Source organism: Nuphar pumila, chromosome 12 (assembly GCF_984573655.1).
Source record: "Nuphar pumila chromosome 12, dmNupPumi1.hap1.1, whole genome shotgun sequence".
NCBI classification, from domain to species: domain Eukaryota; kingdom Viridiplantae; phylum Streptophyta; class Magnoliopsida; order Nymphaeales; family Nymphaeaceae; genus Nuphar; species Nuphar pumila.
Window position 1 is genome coordinate 38581877 of NC_143260.1, and position 22683 is coordinate 38604559.

The following is a 22683-nucleotide window of genomic DNA, read 5'->3' on the forward strand; positions in this document are numbered from 1 at the left end:
GCTGTCTCTGCTTGCTGTACTTACTATCACTGGCCTAGCAGCATACTCGGTGAGCTAATCCCTTACCCCCAGAAAGTTACCATGCTTCTGCTTTCGTAAAGAGTGACACTCATGGGATTTGAACCTAGACCGCATGCCTAGCGGCCTATCCCCCATCCCACTACTCCAAGCCCCTTTTGGGGCATATATACCTGCAACAGTGAATAGGGGCTTAAGGCGAGACGGTGGTGAGCAGCAACTGACTGGGAAGGTTTACGTGATTCTCCAACTCCTACACGGTGACTTCTCTCTCTCTCTCTCCTCTAATATGAAAATGACTCAGATTTTGATATGATATTACAAAAATGTGATAGTTTGAATTAATAATGAGTACAATTTGAATGAAAACCAGATCATATAAGAAATCTAACTTACCCATCGTATTTACCAGCTCCTATTTATCTGATTTAATACCATCGAACTTGAAGAGTTCAAATACATATATACATCTCCAATAATTCTAATTGGCATGGATCTAATACTCACAAAACATGATGTTTTTTGTGCTCTTTTAAGTCCATCTATAAAATGGTTTTGAGAGCACAAGTGCTATTCATAGGAAATTTGCAAGATTCCCACTTGTTTAGCTTTCGTTTTGCAAAATTCTGCATTGGAAAAAGAAAAATTATCACAGTTGAAAGCTCCAATATGAGTTTGGTTCATCAAATGGAAATGCTCCATCTTGTTTACCATAATGATGGTTCCTCAACATAAAAAACAGAAAAGAAAATCGAGAACCATTGGATTTGTCCAAGATCCATTTTGTTCAATATGTTGGAACCTTCATAAGAGACCCAAACATGGATTTCCAATTTGTGACTTATTTGGTTACAATCAACAAGCAAAGTGGTTTAATGAAGCTAAAGAAATGCATTTCAAAGCGTATGCTGTTTTTCTTTTTTTTTGGGGGGGTTAGTTATGAGATTGCAGCACTTGTGGAGTTTTCCTCTCTCAACTCAAAGATTGTTGTTTTGCTTTGTTCCAAAGCACAAAATTATTTGGTGGTATTTTTTCTTTTTGGTTTAAAGTTTTGCTTATTGAAATCTGGTTCATGCATTTTTAAGCTTGTGTGCAAAACTGGTTTGACTGTGCCCATGATTTGTCCGAGTGTCAAGTTGTGTCGCGGATACACATGCCTTACTCGTCAAAGATGGCACCTATGCCGGTCGGCTATGCCAGCCTCACCGCTTGGTTTGAGCAGTGGGGCTTTTTTGCTCGCTTGGGCATCACTTAGCTCGCCTAATCAGTTCCCTTGGGCATGTTTGAATCACTGTCCCTCGCTCGAAATGAACTCTGGAGACGTGATTTCAACACCCCTCTTCCTTATACAAAAAGAAGGGCTGACAACACTTAAAAAAAAAAAAGTCGCTGCCAGCGAGAAGAAGGGTTTCTCTCTCGGTTCGCTGCCAGCAAGAAGAAGAAGAAGAAGAAGAAGAAGAAGAAGAAGAAGAAGAAGACCCCGTCACCCCCGAGGTAGACAAATTTTCCCCTTTTCCCTTTATTTCTATATCTTCTTTTTCATTTTCTCCACCGTCTCTTCTACTACTTCTTCTCTTTTTTCCTTTTTTTGTCTTCTTTTTCTCCACCGTCTCTTCTATTTTTTACACTTTTACCTTTTTTTTCCATTCCCTTCCCGTTTCTTTTCTTTCCCTGTTATTTTTTATCCTCCTCGTCTGACCTCTCGCCCTCCACTCTCTTCGATGTTTTTTCTTTTTTTTTCCTTTCTTTTTCCTTTTCCCCATTTTCAGTTTCTGTTTTTCATTTATATATATATATATAATTTATATATTGATATAATTAGTTTTTCAGTTATATATATGTTATATATTTAATTAATTATATAAATCTGGGTGTATTTTTATGAAAAACAGATATACATACATGTTTGTATGTTATATTTTGTTGTCAAGCCTGTCACGTATACACAGTGACAAAAGTTTAAAACGGCAATTTCTTGGTAGTGAATTTCTCGGGAGATTTTCAACTTTTTGAATATTTCTTGAGTTTTTTTCAGCAAAATCTTAGAAAAAAATGTAAAAATCAAATAAATTCTTGAAAAATCTAAAAAATAAAAAAATCAAATCAAATAAACTAATTTAATGTTACGTGCAAAAAAAAATATAAATCTATTTTCAATCCCACTAAGGGTATCTAAAAGGTATCAAATATGTGCATCAAATGTACTTCCATTCAAATAAGTATCAAGCATCAACTAAATTATCATATATTAAGTATCAATAATCAAGTATAAAAAACAAAAACAAAATGAGCACAAGTTTATGAGAAAACAAACATCATAATGATTCAAGTTTATACAAAAAGACTATTCACTTGCTATTAATTAAGAAATCAAAAGTGGAATAAAAAGTGTCTTCATCAATTCCTTTCATCCTCCTCTTCCTCATCTTCTGTTTCCTCTTTTTCATTCCTTTCTTCAATTGAGCTATATGCAAATGCATCAATGTCTTCAAATAAAAATAAGCCGAGAATCTTTTGCTTCTTTTCCAATTGAAGTCTTCTGCATGCGTATGTTCATGCGCACATAAACTAAATCAGTAAGAGTTGTTGGCTAAAGACGGTTTCTCTTTTTGGCATGTGCCACTTCAAATACACTCCAATTTCTTTCACATGCAGATGCACTGCATGGTTGACTAAGTATTTTAATTGCTATATTTTGCAAAATAGGAACATTTGCACCACTCAGAAAGTATGTTTTGTTAAAATGTAAAACTGTACATATATGTATATATAATAATATTATATTATTATATATATATATATATAAATACATTTTTAATTTCTTTCTTTTCTGTATTTTTTTTCCTTTATTTTTATTTTTTGTCTTTATGTCATCTAGTTCAGTTTGAACTAGAATGACTGTTGCTAGTCAAGTCCTGTCCAGACTTGACTAGCAATAGAGCTGTTGGACTGACATGACACATTCCAACAGCTCTAAATAGAGCTGTTGGACTGTGCCCAACAGCTCTATTGAGTCCTCTTTCAGCTGTGTATATAAAGGGGTGCAGCCCCTCTTGTATTTTACTCCAATGCTTCTTAAGCAATTGGTTTTTCATATCAATAAAGAATACATTTTTATTTTTATTTTGTTTCCAATTATACCCTTTTTAAGGGTTATGCTTTAGTGTCATTCTTGACACTTGCTCTTGTTAATCAAAGCTCGTGTTTCGAAGATCCCCATTTCATTTCATGGTATCAGAGCCGCGGAAGTACTAAATCTTGAGGAAAAGCTGCCTCGGTTTCCGTGCCCGTTTGCAAAAGTGTTCGCCACTTAAAGAGAAGTGTTTTATCACTTCATTGGAGAAGATTTCACATCTTGTTGTATTGTTTTTTTTTTCTTTCTTTCTCATTTTCCTTCTTGTTTCTCTTCTATCCCTATTCTTTCTCTCATTGTAATCGATGGATGACAATGATAAAGTCACCATCATGCCTATGAAACTAAGCGATACGAACTATGTAACATGGGCTTCAATCATGAAGCACCATATATGGGGAAAAGGCTTATGGGGGATTGTGGATGGTTCCGATTCAGAACCTAAGCTATCTCTTACTAAAAAGGAGGGAGATAAAGACGTCCCTCTATCGGAAGAAGAGAAAATCAAGGCTATTGCCTCATACGAGAAGAAATGGAAAGAATAGAGAATATCTCATGCGAAGATAATGTCATGGCTTATCAATAGCGTTGACATTAAAAAATGCTCAAGTCTTGCCAAATTTGATCATGCCGATAAGGCATGAGAATACCTTAAGAATATGTATTCCCTTAAAGATATTGCACACGTGTGCAACCTCCAAGAAAAAGTTCGAATGATGACACAAGGAGACAAAACTATTCGTGAATATTACAATGGGTTGTCCGAACTTTGGGAAGAACTTTCCCTTTTAGAACCAAAGTGGCATTGTGCCGAAGACATCGAGCTTCGTCAGAAACAACTCGATGTTGAACATTTTTACCAGTTTATCACTGGATTAAGGCCGGAATTTGAAACCACTAAATCGGCCCTACTTCACCGGGGAAAAATTCCTTCTATTGTTGAAACTATTGAAGAGTTAACAATGGAAGAAAATCATCTCCGGAAAGGTTCTTTAAAAATTGAAGATGATTCCGTTTTAGCCGTTTCTAGACCAGGGAATCATGTTCGATCATATAGGCCTCCTCACTTTAACCGACAAAATGGTGACTATGATAAGAAGAAAGTTATTTGTCATCACTGTCATGAACCGGGACACTACAGGCCACAATGTCCCAAACTTAATGGTATCAGAGCTGCAATTGCTGGATCGGAGCCTAAAGATCAGGATGCACCAGTTTCCCTGGCCCAACTAATGGAGATCCTTCAGCCTCTCATCAAAGGTGCCTCTTCCTCATCTGAAGCTTCAACCGGCGCAACAGCCTCATCTTTTTCTGATTTAGGTAAAATTTCTTGGCTTCTTGACTCCGGTGCATCTTTTCATATGACCCCAAATAATCAAAGTCTATCAAAATGTGTTAAAAATAAAACAAGTGTGTCAAAGGTCTTTACTGCTGATGGGACTTCTCTTGAAATAGAAGGAATAGGAGATTTTGAAAAAATTTCTAAAACAAAAAATTTTTTTATTCCAGAAATTAGACATGTTCCCAAATTAAATTTAAATCTTTTATCTGTATCTCAAATTTCTGATTATGGGTGTAATATTTCTTTTTCTTCTCATGGTTGTTGGGTACAGGATCGCCAGTCAGGCAAGCTGATTGGGGAAGGCCATAGAGAAGGAGGACTCTATTACATGGATTTTTTGGAAATGCCGAAGAAAGCTTTTTGTTATAATATTCAAAAAATAGAGTTGGAACTGTGTCATAAGAGACTTGGTCACCCACATATAGCCAAAATCCAACATTTTCCAAATCTAGGGAAATTTTGTAACTCTGAATCATTTGATTGTAAAGATTGTATTCTCGGCAAAATAAAAAGATTACCATTTCAGAACAGAACCTTTTTCTCTTCAAGACCACTTGAATTAATACACTCGGATGTTTGGGGTCCTGCACCAGTAATTTCTAAAGGAGGATTTGTTTACTATGTTATTTTTGTCGATGATTTCTCCCGACATACGTGGATGTACTTTCTCAAACATAAGTCTGAAGTATTTTCATACTTTCAAACTTTTCATAATATGGTTAAAAACAAATTTCAAAATGATATTACTATTTTTCGCACAGATTCAGGGGGAGAGTTTTTATCCACAGATTTTCAAAATTATCTTAAATTGCATGGCATCACACATCAAAGATCTTGTCCTTATATACCTCAACAAAATGGACTGGCAGAACGAAAACATCGCCATATTATAGAAACCACTAGAACTTTATTAATAGCAAATCAAGTCCCTAAAGACTTTTGGGCAGAAGCTGCCTTAGCTGCCACCTATCTCATTAATAGGATGCCATCTTCTTCGTTACAAAATATCACTCCCATTGAAAAACTTATGAACATTTCTCCAGACTACTCTAGATTAAGAATATTTGGGTGCAAATGTTTCATATTTACTGACAAAAATGATAAACTTTCCCCTCGTGCGATTCCCTGTGCCTTTTTAGGATATGCTGAAAACCAGAAAGGTTATAGATGTTTTGACTTCAAAAATAATAAACTATATGTGTCTAGAAATGTTTCCTTTCTTGAAAAGGAGAGCTTCTTTGATTTTAAAAAATTAAAAGACGTCACTGAGTACTCCTTTTTGCTAGATCTAACATCAACATCTGATGAATATGACCTTGATTGTAACTTTGATGATGATCCAAGAATTATTGATCTTAATGTTGAAAATGAAGAAGTTCATAGAGATACTAGTATTCAATATTCCAGGCGACAAGAGTCTAATACTCCATGTGCACTTGAGAAATATTCTAACATTCCAACTAGACAATCATCCCGAATCTCGAGGCCTCCAGAAAAGTTTGTATCATACGAGTCTTTCTCATCCACATATAGGGCAGTTATTGCATTAATTCACTCATATGAAGAACCATCCACATATTTTCAAGCAAAAAATGATATCAAATGGATAGAAGCCATGAAAGTTGAATTAGATGCACTTGAAAAGGCTTCTACATGGAATATTCAAGATCTTCCTCCAGGGAAGAAAACTATAGGATGTCGATGGGTTTATAAAATTAAAACCAAGAGTGATGGTACTCTTGAAAGATATAAAGCCCGTTTAGTAGCCAAAGGTTATGCCCAAGAATATGGGATTGATTATGAAGAAACCTTTGCTCCGGTGGCTCGTATGACTACTGTCCGAACCTTAATTGCCTTAGCTTCTATCAAAAAATGGTCTATTTTTCAAATGGATGTCAAAAATGCTTTTTTAAATGGAAAGCTAGTTGAAGAAGTATATATGGAACCCCCTCCTGGTCTAAGTATTCCTAAGGGTAAAGTCCTTCGCTTAGAAAAAGCTCTTTATGGATTTAAACAAGCACCAAAAGCTTGGTATGATAGGTTTAGTCGTGTTATGATTGATATTGGTTTTCAATTCTGTTTAACTGACACTGCTTTGTTTATTAAGAATTCTGATGCAGGGATCATTGTGCTTCTTCTCTATGTGGATGATATGATCATCACCGGAAGCGATAAACAGGGAGTTGAAACAATCAAAACACTTCTTAAATCTCATTTTGAAATGACTGATTTGGGCTTGTTGAGATATTTTTTAGGCATTGAAGTTGCTTATTCTCCTAGAGGATATTTATTATCTCAGACTAAATTTGCTTTTGATATTGTTTTCAGGTCTGGTATTACTGATGATAAGAAAGTTGACACTCCAGAAGTTGTTAATGTTAAAATGAAGATTGATGATGGAGAACTTCTTGCAGACCCTACTCCTTACAGACAGCTTGTCGGGGCACTTTCCTATCTATCCATTACCAGACCAGATATAGCACATGCTGTTCATACAGCAAGTCAATTTCAACATGCTCCTACTTCTGTTCATATGGGAGCAGTCATGCGTATTATCAGATACATCAAGTCCTCTCTTTCACGAGGACTTTTCTTATCTTCCTCCTCTTCTCTTGATTTAATTGCATATACTGATGCTGATTGGGGAGGTGATCCCAATAACAGACACTCAACCACTGGCTTTTGTGTCTTTTTAGGGGAATCATTAATCTCGTGGAGGTGTAAAAAGCAGCAGAAGGTATCTCTCTCATCCACCGAAGCTGAATACAGAGCCATGGCAACCACGACCATGGAAGTAGTTTGGCTCCGACGACTGCTTGCTGACATGGGAGTTGAAGCAACAAAGGCTTCACAAATGTGTTGTGACAACAAAAGTGCGATCTACATTGCCAGTAACAGAACATTCCACGAACGCACCAAACACATCGAAATGGATTGTCACTACGTCAGAGAGGAATATCTACACGGGATAATTGATCTGCCATATGTCACTTCAGAATATCAGTTAGCAGACCTCTTTACAAAGCCTCTCGCTGCTCCCCGATTTCACTTTCTCTTAGACAAACTTTCGCTCATTGTACCGTAAGTTTGAGGGGGAGTGTTAAAATGTAAAACTGTACATATATGTATATATAATAATATTATATTATTATATATATATAAATACATTTTTAATTTCTTTCTTTTCTGTATTTTTTTTCCTTTATTTTTATTTTTTGTCTTTATGTCATCTAGTTCAGTTTGAACTAGAATGACTGTTGCTAGTCAAGTCCTGTCCAGACTTGACTAGCAATAGAGCTGTTGGACTGACATGACACATTCCAACAGCTCTAAATAGAGCTGTTGGACTGTGCCCAACAGCTCTATTGAGTCCTCTTTCAGCTGTGTATATAAAGGGGTGCAGCCCCTCTTGTATTTTACTCCAATGCTTCTTAAGCAATTGGTTTTTCATATCAATAAAGAATACATTTTTATTTTTATTTTGTTTCCAATTATACCCTTTTTAAGGGTTATGCTTTAGTGTCATTCTTGACACTTGCTCTTGTTAATCAAAGCTCGTGTTTCGAAGATCCCCATTTCATTTCATGTTTGACACTTTATATTTTCTCTTTTGGTTTGTTTGGTTTTGGAAGAAGGCACTTAAGATTCTGTTCTTTCCTGATTGACATTATCCGAGCATTCTTGCTTGATGGCCAAAATATTTTGACTTACCATAGATGCATATAAGTTTTCAAATGTCCCCAAATGGGTGGTAAAAATTGAAAGTTGTATAATTTGTGATCACCATCCTTTGAATGATAATTATTTCTTTGGAAGGCTGACTTGTACAAGCCATCCTATATTAGTGTTATATTATGTTACAAAGACATTTTACCAGGAAGATCAATATTGTTTGTTATTATTTAAATATTACAATTTTCTCTCTGCATGTTTTTTTTAGTCGGAATGGAAGATTTCATTACACTTATTTTCACATCTATGATAATGAGTAATGGGATCTTATTTGCTCATTGTTCTTACCTAACAACAGAGTTATAATCCTGAAGCATACAAAGAGCTGATGGAATTTGCAGACATCCACTGTCTATAGTAGGATTTAAAATCCTGTTGTATCTTTGCACATGAACACTGTCAAGAGTAGTGATTTGCATTTGCAAACCCAAACAAGGGAAGAACTAATTTTCTATTTTTTGATAAGCATATAATTAACTTAAAAAATAATATAATTTGTTGGTGCAAAAAAAAAAAAAATATTGCAGTACCAAATATATATTACAAGAATGATGAAGGATATTTTTGCAGATTAGAACTAACATGGATAGCAAGATTATTAGAGCACTCTCTGTCAAAGGATGCTTGGTGGCAGCTTCTGTCTAGTGTTGCACCTGTCCGTTGTATATTCTGTTGCAAGGAATAAGTACTGGCAAAATAGAATTATGCAATAATTATATTGGAACAGGGCTATCTATAGCTAATTTCAGATCGCTTCTACCAATTCTGATTGATCTGAAATAAGCTGCGGTATTGCCGAGGATCCAACATAAAGTGTTCTGCAAACTATCTACAAAGCACCAGGTCTATACACAATTGGTTTGCATTGACAATGTATTTGTTGTTTGGCACAAGTCGAGCTAGGGTGAGCAGGTAAGATAAGAGTCTTGTAGCAGCTTTTACAATATCAAGATCTGCCACTTTTTTTTCCCTTTTTTGGGTTACAACTACCTCTCATACATATTGATTGGGAGTTGTTGTATTTGCAGCCCAAGAAAGGAGACTATCTCTCCATCTGCAATGCCTGTTATGATCCAAATACATGCTATGAGCCTAGCCTGCAATGATATTAATGTAAAGCAAGCGCATGATGCTTTCTGTGACACCTAAAAGTCTCAAAGCATAGTTTAGTTTCTACGTTTTATGTTGAGTATTGGTGGCAGTGGTGGCTTGTGATATTATATAAAGTAGCTTTTAAGGTTCATACTTTTAGCTGTCTTGTGTCATCTGTAGAAGCTGACATGCGATAATAGTTTTGATGGTGGTTGCATGGTTATTTGATGATGGTTGTAGTTGCAACCTGACTGTAAATGCTGTGATAATGAAGAATATCTGTTTGTAAGTCAAAGGTAGAGCAATACTGAAATAGAAAGAAAGAAAAAAAGGAAAAGGACATCCAACAGTCTAATATCAAGATAGATTCACCTGCACTTAGAAATAGGTCCATATTATTCAAAGAATATGAGTGAAGCGTCAGTTCTGTCAATAGACCTTTCTAAATGGGATTTTTGAAGCACACTTTTCCGGGTAAACTGGACCTATATTAGTTTGAGTATCTGAGGGTTGTAGACCTAATCTTGATTAAGATATTAGCATAAAATAAATTAATCTTGGGTCCCAAGGATTTAATTCTTTTTTGTGTTCCTGCTCTATTCTGCATTCAATACTGGGTCACTACTCATTTTGCCCACAGGTGAACTGCTCTTGGAACAACAACAACAACAACTACGCCTTCATCCCAAAACAATTGGGGTCAGCGATATGAACCAAAAAAGAAATTCATTTTGGGTCTTCCACAAGAATCCTTTTCCTCCAATCATTTCTATCCAATGCCATGTCCTCGGTGAGGTTCAAAGCATTCATATCCTTTCCTATCATCTCCATCCAAGTCTTCCTAGGCCTACCCCGACCTCTTTTAACTAATATATTTTCCCATTTCTCCAACCTTCTAACTGGAGCATCATTAGGCCTTCGCCGAATATGTCCAAACCACCGTAAACGATTCTCTCGCATCTTATTTTCAATGGGTGCAACACCTACCTTCTTACGTATCTCCTCGTTCCGAATCTTATCTTTTATTGTATTTCCACACATCCATCTAAGCATCCGCATCTCAGCTACACTCATTTTTTGAATATGATGTCTCTTGGCAGCCCAACATTCCGTACCATATAGTAAAGCGGGTCTAATAGTCGTCCTATAAAACTTTCCCTTCAACCGCAATGGCATTCTACGATCGCACAACACTCCAGTTGCACTTTTCCATTTCATCCACCCAACCTTTATCCTATGATTTACATCTCCATCAATTTCTCCATACTTTTGAATGATGGATCCCAAATATTTGAAATAATCATTCACCGGTATTTCTTGCTCACCAAGCTTCACTACACTCCCATCACTACTTCGTTGCTTACTAAACCGACATTCCATATATTCAGTCTTACTCTTACTCAACTTAAAACCTCTAGCTTCCAATGTCTGTCTCCATAATTCTAACTTAGCATTAACCCCAGCTCTAGACTCATCAATCAAAACAATATCATCAACAAACAACATACACCATGGTACCTTTTCTTGAATTGATCTCGTAAGCTCATCCATCACTATCGCAAATAGGAAAGGGCTTAAAGCAGATCCTTGATGTAACCCAACCGTTATCGGAAAATTGGTTGTCACCCCTCCACAAGTGTGGACATTGGTTACTACTCCTTCATACATATCTTTAATTATACTAATGTACTTTAGGGAAACACCTTTCTTCATCATTGTCCACCAGAGAACGTCCCTAGGTACTCTATCGTATGCCTTCTCTAAATCAATAAAAACCATATGCAAATCTTTGTTCCTCTCTATATATCTTTCAATAAGTTGTCTAAGAAGATGTATAGCTTCCATAGTTGATCTTCCAGGCATAAAACCAAATTGATTCTCCGATATCATGACAACCTTCCTCAACCTAGACTCAATCACCCTCTCCCAAAGTTTCATAATATGACTCATGAGTTTTATACCACGATAGTTTGTGCAATATTGTATATCACCCTTATTCTTATATAAAGGCACCAAAGTACTCTTCCTCCACTCATTAGGCATCTTATTTGTTCGCCAAATCAAGTGAACTGCTCTTGGAAGTTTGATAATTTTTTAGCAGCATTTACTGAGCATGAGAGACCTTCCTGTAGTTTACTGATAGTGTGTAAAGACTGCTGATTTGATGCTGTACTGATTCAGCTGCCAACAACAACAAATGCACAGTGATGCCCAAAAACATAGAGATGCACAGTGATGCCCAAAACAGAGAACAAACAAACAATCCTTTGTTACATACACCTATCGCCCATCGACGAAAAAAACACACCTATAGTATAGAAAAGAGGACTCATGAGAAAGGAAGAGAGAAAGATGAACTGGTTGCAGTCGACTCTATTGCAGTCGTCGGTTGGTTGCAGTCGCCGGCTGTCGCCCCTCGTAGAGCAGAGGTTTTTTGCAAACCAGCGGGGACCTAGGGTTTCAAGGGTTTTGAAAGAACCGTGAAAAAAAAGGTGCGACAAAGGTATCACGATATTATCGTGAGATTTAGTAAATCTCGCGATAATATCGCGCAAAATTGTCACAAAAAAAATCTCATGAGATTTAACCATTTAAAACTTTTACAGTTTATGTCGCATTTTTTTCGCAAGATGTTTGCAAATATCGCGAAATTTGTCACCATGCACATATATATATATATATATATATATGGTCACTTAACTATGTGAACTGGAGTGTGAACTAGGCATTTTTGATGCTTTTTTGTTTTCAAATCCAACTTTGCAGATGCATTCCGCATGGTCCATTTACTAGGAATGGATAACGTATTTTCAATGAAAAATGCCATTTTTGGATGCTTGAATATTTTCTAAAATTCTGAGTTGTTGATTTTCAAGCCTTAAAAGATCCTTCTTATGCATATTAATTGGATTATCCAAGAGTCGGTTTCTATAAAACTGAACATCTAGATCACTTCCTTACTGTAAAATTTAAGAAAAAAATAAAAAAACCCATGAAAATCTTGGTTCATACTCTAATTCACATTATTTCCAGTTAACATATATATATATATATAATGTTTTCTCATCTTTTCACACACACACACACACACTGCAGTATCATCTTTGCCTCATTTGTAATTGTCTGTTTCTATGTTACATTTGCTTCATTCCTAATTGTCTATTTTTATATTATATTTTCCTGATTCTTAATTGATTGTTTTTATGTTATATTTGTTTCATTATAATTGCCTGTTCTTATGGTATATTTGTATCATTCCTAATAATCTTTTTTATATTATACTTATTTCATTCATAATTGTTTGTTTTTGTGTTATATTGCCTTCATTCATAATTGTCTGGTTTTATGTTATATTTGTTAAATATATATATATCTATATATCTATATATCTATATATATATACATGTCTATATATAAAAATTATGTAATTCATTTGTAATACTTGATAGGGGTAAAATAGTCTTTTTACCATTTCTCGCATATTCATTCTTTTGAATATGTTTTTCTTTCTTTTGTATTTTTCTTTTCCTCCTTTTTGCTTAAATCATTGGGTGTCCCAACATAGAGTCGTTGGGCCCCCCAACAATCATAAATATGACCGATGGGGGCTCCCAACGACTCCATGTGAGAGCCCCCAATGGTCTCTCATGTGTCCCTTTTGTGTATAAATATGGGGTTATCCCCCTTGTATTTCCCATGCCTTTCAAGGCTCTCTTCAATAAAGATTCCATTATTTTTATGTTTGTGTAGCCTTTCTAGGCTTTTATATTGTCCCTTTGTGGACCTCTTATTTGTACGCCATAGTGCTTGTCCATTATTGGACTTTGTGAATGCTTGTTCATTCTTGGGTTACACTTTCGCCTATTTCCTTACATGGTATTAGAGCTTGGTCTCTAGAAGAATAGCTCGTGTGTTGCTTTATCATGGCGGTCACCTTGAAAAGCGTGCCACTCAAAGTTTGGATTCAAATAAAGAATTTACCTGGTATGTATCACATACTTTTTAAAAGGTGTATGAGAAAACACTTATTTTCTTGATTATTATATATATGGATACTTTTTTTATTTTCTTTGGATTCTCTACTTTAAATATTCATGGTATGCATTTGAAAATGTATTTAAAATATAGTAGCCTCTTGCTAAATATGTTAAAAATGAATAACTCTTTAAAGAAATTATTAAATCTTGTGCATAAGCATATCTCCATAAAATATTTGTTTTAATTATGCATATTGTCATAGAAATTATATTTTACAAGAATATATGGTTTTGCTTTAAATCTTAAAGATTATGCTTTTCATATTGCTAATTCCCATGTTATATGCATTTGGTTTTATCATAATAATTATTGGTAATCATTATGATTTTATGATTTCTTTAAAAGTTTAAGAAATTTGTATGAAGTACACTTTGCGTCATCATGTTTTTCTTTAATATCATGGATATCTTTGCATACTCATATGATTTGAACGATTCTTTCATTTTTCCTTCAATAATATTCTTCTTTTTCTTTTTAGCATTTAACTCTTAGTAGGTTTTTTGTGTATTTTGCATTTATGTGCTTGTGAGATTTGGTTCTTTATGAAATCCTCTTGTGTTATCTCTTGTAATTTGTATTTCCAATGATTGACTTTAAGATGTTTTTCTCATTATGCAAAACTAATTCTTTGAAAAAACATTCTCGATTGATTATGCTTGAGAATGATCTTCGATATTTGTGATTTGACTTTTATATAAAAAGTAAATCTTGTATTAGATGCTTTGAATGCATTTTTTGGTATAATTTCATAGCTTCTATATAACCCATGTGGCTATAAGTTATTAGATCATCTTATTGCTTCAAAGTATTCATGATCAATAGTAATTATGTCTACTTTTGAGATTGTAAGAGGTTCTTCTAAAAACTTTATATGTATTATTTCCTTAATATGTTACCTATTTCGTTTGTCTCATAGTAGATTTTTGATTTAAAAGAATTCCTTTTAAAGACAATATGTTCTTGCCCTCTCTTTAAAATTATTAGATCTTTTGAATATAACGTGCTCTAGTGCATCTACTCCTTGATTGGAATTGATTATGTTAAGCATGACTCATGTTTATTCAAAAGGTTGTCATGAGACATATTGTTATGCATATGATTGCACTTTTTTCTAAGATTGGTCATCTACCATTATTGGTTTTTGTTTCAATTTGAAATTATCTTTTCATATCGGTTCCTTTTATGAACTCACCTATTTGAAAAATGATTTCAATGAGTGTTCATTGCTTTTTTTTATGGCATTTGTGTTGTCCATCACAAACTTTTATATGATGCATCATTCTTCTTGGCCTTATTATTGTTGAATCAAAGATGTTTGTTGGGGTGAGCTGTGTGCACCTCGTTTTATGTCATTTTAGATTGTCAACTTATAGTTTGACTCTAATTGTCAGTTATATAATCTTTGATTGAAAGTGTATTGGATCACTCATTTGTTTTTTGGCCATTGTTTTTATTTTGAATGCTTTTAATTATGTGTATCTGTGATGGATATCTAATTTTTTGAAACCATGGTGTTTTGAAATATGGTCAAAATTGATATTTCTTAATTACATTAGTGTTTCCATTACAAGCTTTCTTACCTCGGTTGTCTTTTCCTTTTTATGCCTCTTATCTAAGTGTTACTATATGTAGACAAGAGATGTTGATTTACACCTTCGTGTGTGCTTTTTTAGCCCATGGTTGGTTTTGTACTCTTGTTCTACTAGCTGATAGACTTGATTTTGAGTGTCACTATATGTAGACAAGAGACATTTGTTCACACTATTGTGTATGATTTTTAGCCCTTTGTTTGAAAAATAAATTGATTATGATTTATTTTCATCTTTGAGGGATGCTCCTCTTGTCTTTTTTAATATTTAATGATTCAAAAAGTTACTATTTTGTTCAAACCATTTTATTCTTGCTTTACAATATATTGTTTTTGCAACTCTTGGGTTAGAATATTGTTCTTTGCGTTCTTGGAGTCTTCTTTTGTTTTTTTCTTTCTTTTCAGGATCTTTAAGAAGTGGCACCATCGATACATCATGGAGATAACCAATAAAGGTGTTTTTAAAACTTACATTTGCAAGAATTTTTTGAGATGCCATAAAGATGGAGATTTCCCTTGAAGACTTGGACTTCTTCCCAATATTCTTTTTGTATTTTTCAAACTTTTGGGATAACCTTCCCCGTCAAGTTTGAGGGGGGGTGTTAAAATATATATATATATATATATATATTCATTTGTAATGCCCAATAAGGGTAAAATAGTCTTTTCACCATTTCTCGCATATTCATTCTTTTGAATATGTTTTTCTTTCTTTTGTATTTTTCTTTTCCTCCTTTTTGCTTAAAGCATTGGGGGTCGCAACATAGATTCGTTGGGCCCCCCCCAACGGTCATAAATATGACCGTTCGGGGCTCCCAGCGACTCCTTGTGGGAGCCCCCAATGGTCTCTCATGTGTCCCTTTTGTGTATAAATATGGGGTTATCCCCCTTGTATTTCCCATGCCTTTCAAGGCTCTCTTCAATAAATATTCCATTATTTTTATGTTTGTTTAGCCTTTTTAGGCTTTTATATTGTCCCTTTGTGGACCTTTTGTTTGTACGCCATAGTGCTTGTCCATTATTGGACTTTGTGAATGCTTGTTCATTCTTGGGTTACACTTCCGCCTATTTCCTTACAATATTTGCCTCATTCCTAGTTGTTTGTTTTTATATTATATTTGCTTCACTCATAATTGTTTTTTGTGTTATATTTGCTTCGTAACATTTGCTTTATTCATAATTGTTTCTATTTATGTTTAATGTTATGCAATGGTATGAAGTTTGTGGTATATTTCACTGAAGTTCACACTTATACTTCATTATCACATGTTTTTAACTTAAATTTAACAATTTATTATGATATTTCTACTATTTTTCAATGTTTTGTTCCTTTGGTCCCATGTAGGCCTTTTAGGGGTCTTCCGCCTAAGCTCTGCTTAGCGCTTTTTGACAACCAAGACACATGATAAGTGACATGTCCATGTGACATAGTGTCTGTTTGAATGAAGCAAGCAGAAATCATGCTGTTATGTGAATCTAAAAGCTTATTCAGCTTCACCTATGTCACAGGGACTCACCCAACTGGGTGCCGCACCCGCATCGACGAGACGCGACGCGCGTGCGGGTGCGGCACCCGGTGCGGTCAACCTGACCCTGGGTGCGTTGACCGCACCTAGGGTCATTTATGTCCAACTTTTGGACTTTAACTTTATATATGTCACAGGGACTCTTCAACTGGGTGCCGCACCCGCACCCGATGCGGTCAACCTGACCCTGGGTGCGGTCAACACACCCAGGGTCATTATAATTTTTTATATTTTTGCTGCACCTCCGGACCCCCGCACCCGGGTTTTTTGAAAGTGCCGCACCCGCACCCGCACCCGCACCTGCACCCGCACCCATGTGACATAGCTTCACTATTTCAGTGGCCAGGGTTGCCATAAACCAAAAATTGCAAAGTATAGTTAGACTTTCAAGAATTCTTCTTCAGATATACCTCACTTTTTCCTTCGTTACTTGGTTGTATAAAATCAAAGTTCTATGTAGATTAAGGTGCAACTTTACGTAGTTAATCACTGAGCTCTAGATTTGGCTTAGAACCAAGCTAAATTGGACGATTTGAATATGCCCAGACCGACCTAATTTATTTTCCAACATCTTATTAAGGCTATAAGTTAATCGTTACTAATAACTAGTCAGTTGGCTTGTTGGTTGCAAAAGTCAAAGGTTGGCATGGTTCAAAGACTCCAAAACAGTGAGGATTGTTTGAACTGAAAAGGGTGCAAGAGTTCTACAAGACTGGATCGTTTGTCATGGTCTGCTGCTAGTTAAAATAGACAACCTGGTAACTATGTTAATGATTCAAGCTTTCTAGTGCATTAAACTTCAAAAGTTTGTAAGGGGTGGATGTGTGTTCATGCCTTCATGATATGGTTTCAGAGTTCTGCAAGATTTGTGAAGTAGAAATATAAGACACATTTGTTATCTCTACAAAGTTTATGGTGACAGAAGGAAAGAAAAGCGCATCATAGTATTGACTGAAAGAGGTAATTCAGCTGTCTTGTCTGAACCAGAGTTACCGGAAATGCTTAGGCAAGTGGGGAAGCGCAAAACGTTGTGCTTCAGAAACGCACTGGGAAGTGCCAAATTTTTTGGGAAGCGTGTTTCCCTTTTATGAGAAGCGCATTTCCTTTTTATGGGAAACATGCTTCCCATTTATGGGAAACGCGCTTTCCCCTTTGTTTTCATTTTTTATAATAAATCAAGCTCAAGCTCACTTCCAGTAAGCTTGAGCAGAGCCAAGCCAGATGTAACATATTACTTGATAAGGTAGAGGAAATGAGATTGAAACTTGTCATCTCTCATTTAAAATGAAATGTCCTTGCACTATGATTCAAAACACTTTATAGACTAATTTACTCTAAACAAGTTTAACGAACCGGGCTCAAGCTTGAGCTTATTGAGCTTGTTTATTAAATGAAAGAGGATGAAGCCATGCCTGAGCTTCTTGCAAGAAGATCAACACCACCTTTTTGGCAGCAAGACACCCATTTGATTTTTACTATGTAAGCAATCACCTCCAAACTAACCATAATACTTCAGATGGTAGTCACTGTCTCACTATCGTAGAAAAGAAAAAGAAAAAGAAAAAAAAAGCTATGGAGAAACATTACACACACACACACACACATATATATATATATATATATATATATATATAGTTAGAGAGAGAGACTATAGGATTGCACTCTGTTAAAGACCTTTAGACAGCATACACCATCACAGATTGGGCATTGTGAGATCAAAAGTGGGATCTGTGTGACATTCAGCTGTAACCAATAATAAAAAGAAAGTATAACAAAGCCAATAATAAAAGAAACAAAGAGATATTAGGGTCATTATCACATATATCAGTGGTAGTTTGCCTGTATCAGCTATCGTGATACACACTGAACAGTAAGTTCTTCGACCAGCATGTGAATCAAGTACCACCAAGTAATCAACAGACAAAAAATTCCATATGACAGTAGCCAGAAACAGGCATAGAGGCAGTAGGGTATATCATCTAAAGGTTGAAAACACAAATCAAACGGGAATATTCACAACTAAGATATGTGCCACAAAGCAAACAAAATAACCATTATACACAATTCACTAGCTGTCAAAACAATGTTTTATCAAATGGATTCTGATATAAAAAAAGTGATTACTTTCACTAGACAATGTTTTTTTTCATTTTTTTTTTGTATTTTTATTTTATTTCCTTTTATTTCCTTTTTTTGCTCCCCCCTCGCTTCCTAGGTCGCTTCCGGTTCGCTTCCTAGGTCGCTTCCGAGACGATTCATGATTCGCTTCTAAGTTGTCCCACGCTTCCCGCTTCCTAAAATTTTGAAAGTGCCTCGCTTCCCGCTTCCACTTCCCGCTTCCGCTTCCTCAACTGACAACCATGGTCTGAACTGAAGAGTAATACCGTCAAAGAGGAGTGTCAACATGAATCACCTTAAGTTAGGCCGGTGGTTAACTAAAAACATGGTGATTGGTAGTGTCAATCATGATGATGGATGAAACAAAGGAAATGTGAGACTGATTCCAAGTTTACCATGTCAAAGTAATCTATTACCTTTTTATAATACTGCCATTCAGAGCATTTCCATTTCATTTCTAAACATATTCAATTTGTCAGGTTGTAAATAGTATGTTCTTTTGCTTTGGTAGGATTTTAGTAAAAATACTAAATGGCATATCAAATGGTCCATCAAAACTCTTATTTTTGTGTGTTAACGTGAAGAGCGGACACAAAATTAGTTGGAGATGAGAAGAGATAAAAACAAGGTAGTCAGTTGAGGGGCATCCAAAACTAAAAGTTTTTATTTGGTTTGTTGGATAATAAAAATGCATCTATAAAATAGCCTTGTATTTAAGACATGATGCAAACAACCATATATTTTTTAATTAATGGAAATACTCCCAGCCAGTGGCGGAGCCACATTGACGTCAGGGTGGGCATGTGCCCACCCTGACCCAATGAAAGGAGGATCAGGGTGGCAGTGCCCACCCTGATCTTTTATGTGCCCCCCTTCCCCACCCGATGACTCTCTCTCTCTCAATCCCCCCAATGAAGGGGTTTGCTAGGGCTGGTAAACAAGCCGAGCTTGGCTCGTTAAGGCTGCACCTCTTCTCTTTGTGAGCCAATCAAGTCATTGGGGGGGGGGGGGACCCTTGTTTGAGCTTGGCTCGTTAAGGCTACACCCCTGTTCGAGCTTGGCTCGTTATACATATATATTCTAAAAAAATGTTTTTAAAGTGTTTTTTAAAGCTTGATATTATATAAAATATATGTATAATACATTATAAATATGTATTTAATCCATGTACAAAACATATATAATATATGTATAAATATATAATATAAAAGTATATATAAATATATAATTTGTAAAACGACCTATACAAGTCAAGCCAATCAAGCTTGCCATGTTCTAGCTTGGCTCATTTATCTAAATGAGCTAGATGATAGCTTGGCTCGCTGAGCTCAATTTCTGAGTCGAGCTGAGCCAAATAGCAAGCTGTTCATCTCGTTTCTCAGCGCTAGAGTTTGTGCCCACCCTAGTTCAGATTCCTGGCTCTGGCTCTGCTCCCAACTAATTTCGTAGGTAATCGAAAGAAGCAAATAGGAAAATTACTTTCTGCTTGGACCTTATTGTTACTCATTCCAAAACCACATGGTAATAGCTATTCTTCTAGATAGTACAAATTGACCGAGCACATACTCAGCGCAGTTAGTGCCTGAGAGAGAAAGTTACCCATGTTGCATATGTGGTTGATTGGCCTTGAAGTGCTTGACAGGGTGGACCTAATGCTGTTACTATGCTTTCTTCTGAACTCAACCCTGCCAGCCACTGCAGGTCGGTTTCCATGATGGAAGAATTGTGCTTTGGTTGCCTTGCATTGGCTAACTGACATATATAAGGCCACTTGGAGGAGTGTTTATTTCACTTATTACTGATATAAGGGTTATATGTATCACTGCAGTTATTTTCTGCCATATGTTCATTTTCCCTTATCTGTTCTGGTTCCCCTCGGTTTTCAAACATTATTTACAACCAGTGAAACACAAATTCTTTGGTTAATGAAATTAATTTTTCTAAATTTCCCCTAGGATTTTAGGGCTTGGATTACTCATTTGATGCATACAATAGATACTATTGTATTTTTTAATTATGATGTTTCAGCTTTGGCTATTCAAGGTTCTTTTGGCTAGAACTGCTAGTGGTTTTATTGATTTTCAATATAGCTTTTTGATGGAATGTCAAACTGTTTGTTTAGACCTTTGAAATGGGTTTAAGATAAAAACATGTGCAGTTTACCATGTTTTGCAAGTTTTACCCATTCTCTAAGTTCTTACCAGATCACTTATCTGTGAGTTCACGTTTTCTGCAAGTAAAACATGGATGAGGTAAAATTAATTTTTGACTAATCCTCTTCAAAACACATTCTATCCAATGTCAATTTCTCACTATATGCAGCCAAACACCCCCTGTGTGTTTCCACTATGAGAAAACTGTGTTTTTCAGGTTATCTGCTTCTTCCATTCATAGATGCATTGTGCATGACAAACTCATGGATGCCAACCCAGTATGGAATTTGATAATCTTCTTTCTCTTTACACGGTTATGATCATCTTTACTTGTAAATTATCTCTTCATATTATATTTTCTTCGTCATATAGTTTTGTTTGAATCTGTAATGCTGTATTCTATATTTCTAATATGAATGTGTGGAAGTCATGGTCTTGTGTTTATATGAGCATTGCATATCAAACTTGTCGATGCTGTTGTGGCATGGATTGTTATTTTGTTATGCAGTTTCACTGATTGCATGCATGCATGCTTTAGTTGATGTGGACTGATGCCGTACGAGAGTCTGTTTACTTTGTGGAACTTCAGTGCTTAATGCTGCTTATGGTCATAGTGCTAAATGCATCACACAGATGAACACTTGCACAACATTCTCATTTTATTGGCTCTGTCATATCACCTTTGTTGAACATCATCTCCTGTTACAAATTCATGCAGAGAACAGCAATGGTTATTCCGCCTCCGGTTAGACCACCAAGAATCATCAAGTACCTCAAGCCTTACATGCTGAAAATGAACTTTTCAAACAAATATATAACCGCCCAGGTTTTTCATGAGCCAACTGCCACAGTAGCCTCTGCTGCTAGTTCACAAGAGACGCAGCTGAGGTCAACCATTGGAAACACTCATGATGTTGAGGCTGCTGGCAAAATAGGCAAGATTCTTGCTGAACGTCTTTTGTTTAAAGGTATTCCTGCTGTTTCTGTTTTCCTCAAGAGAGAACAGAAGTACCATGGTAAGGTAAAGGCTATAATAGATTCACTCAGGGAAGGGGGTGTTAAGCTACTTTAATGTGTTTTCTACAACGGGCTTGAGAACTTTTCTGTGGCCAAGAGGTGTATGACATTAATGACATGAAATGGTGGTAAAAACTGATGCCTCAAATTGAAGTGATCAGCAATTGTGAGCATAACCATTTATGTGTTTACTTGGAAATTTTGCTCAATTGACCTATGTTATCATGGCAAAGCCATGATGATATCATACTTCTCATCGCATGGCGCCGTTTTATGGCTCTGGCCGGCAAGTTTGGCTGTGGGTGGGGACAAAGATCAGATGTTATGTGGTAAAGCTGTGTTGATGGGAACTGGTTCTGGATCATTATTTTTTGTAAATGACTCTAGATCAAGAGCCCTCAGTGTCTTGTGTTTGCTTTCAAGGCTAGTCAGTTAGGTGGCATTGGATGCCAATGTTGGGCCGTATGTGCACACAACCATAAGAGATGAAACAACGCACGTGCCTACAAACTTCTGTCATGCTATCAAGTTGGATTTTAGCGCTAATAAAGGGGAAACATTTCAATCATGCTTGAACATGATACTTTTTTTCTTTTCTTCTGTCATGAAAACATGGGACACTTTTTTTTTAATATTTACACAGAAACCACCCTCAAGATTAGAGACCTAGCCGTACTTATGATCACTATCCTGACAGTGTAAAAACTCCGTGGGCTGTTAATTTCAATGGGATCCAGAGTTTGTTGTTTTATGAATGCTATTGCATTGTCACCTATCCGGCGTTCAGCATTTGGTGCCACTCTGACTTGTTATGTTGAAATTAACAATCCTGAGAACAATACCTGAAATTAATCAATGCATTGAAAAAGATGTTTGGAGCTTTATGTTCCAACATATTGTCATTGTTCTTTTTGTTCTCTTTGGAT

At 35.8% G+C, this 22683-nt stretch overlaps 1 protein-coding gene across 2 annotated transcripts; it reads left to right on the forward strand.

Moving 5' to 3' along the window:
- The first annotated feature begins 212 nt into the window (after positions 1–212).
- LOC149820769 (uncharacterized) lies at positions 213–22246 on the forward strand. Of its 2 annotated transcripts, none has more exons than XM_089983367.1 (2): positions 213–278; positions 21459–22246. In XM_089983367.1, the coding sequence occupies exon 2, from the start codon at positions 21468–21470 to the stop codon at positions 21810–21812; it is 345 nt and encodes a 114-aa protein (XP_089839493.1). In that variant the 5' UTR covers positions 213–278; positions 21459–21467; the 3' UTR covers positions 21813–22246. The 2 variants fall into 2 exon arrangements, with proteins under 2 accessions (XP_089839493.1, XP_089839492.1); XM_089983366.1 differs by lacking the exon at positions 213–278 and adding an exon at positions 1421–1512 and having other exon boundaries at positions 21459–22245.
- Positions 22247–22683: the final 437 nt, after the last annotated feature.

Coding starts and splice junctions, on each gene's coding strand:
- LOC149820769 (XM_089983367.1), top strand. CDS start 21,468: ATGGTTATTCCGCCTCCGGTTAGACCACCAAGAATCATCAAGTACCTC.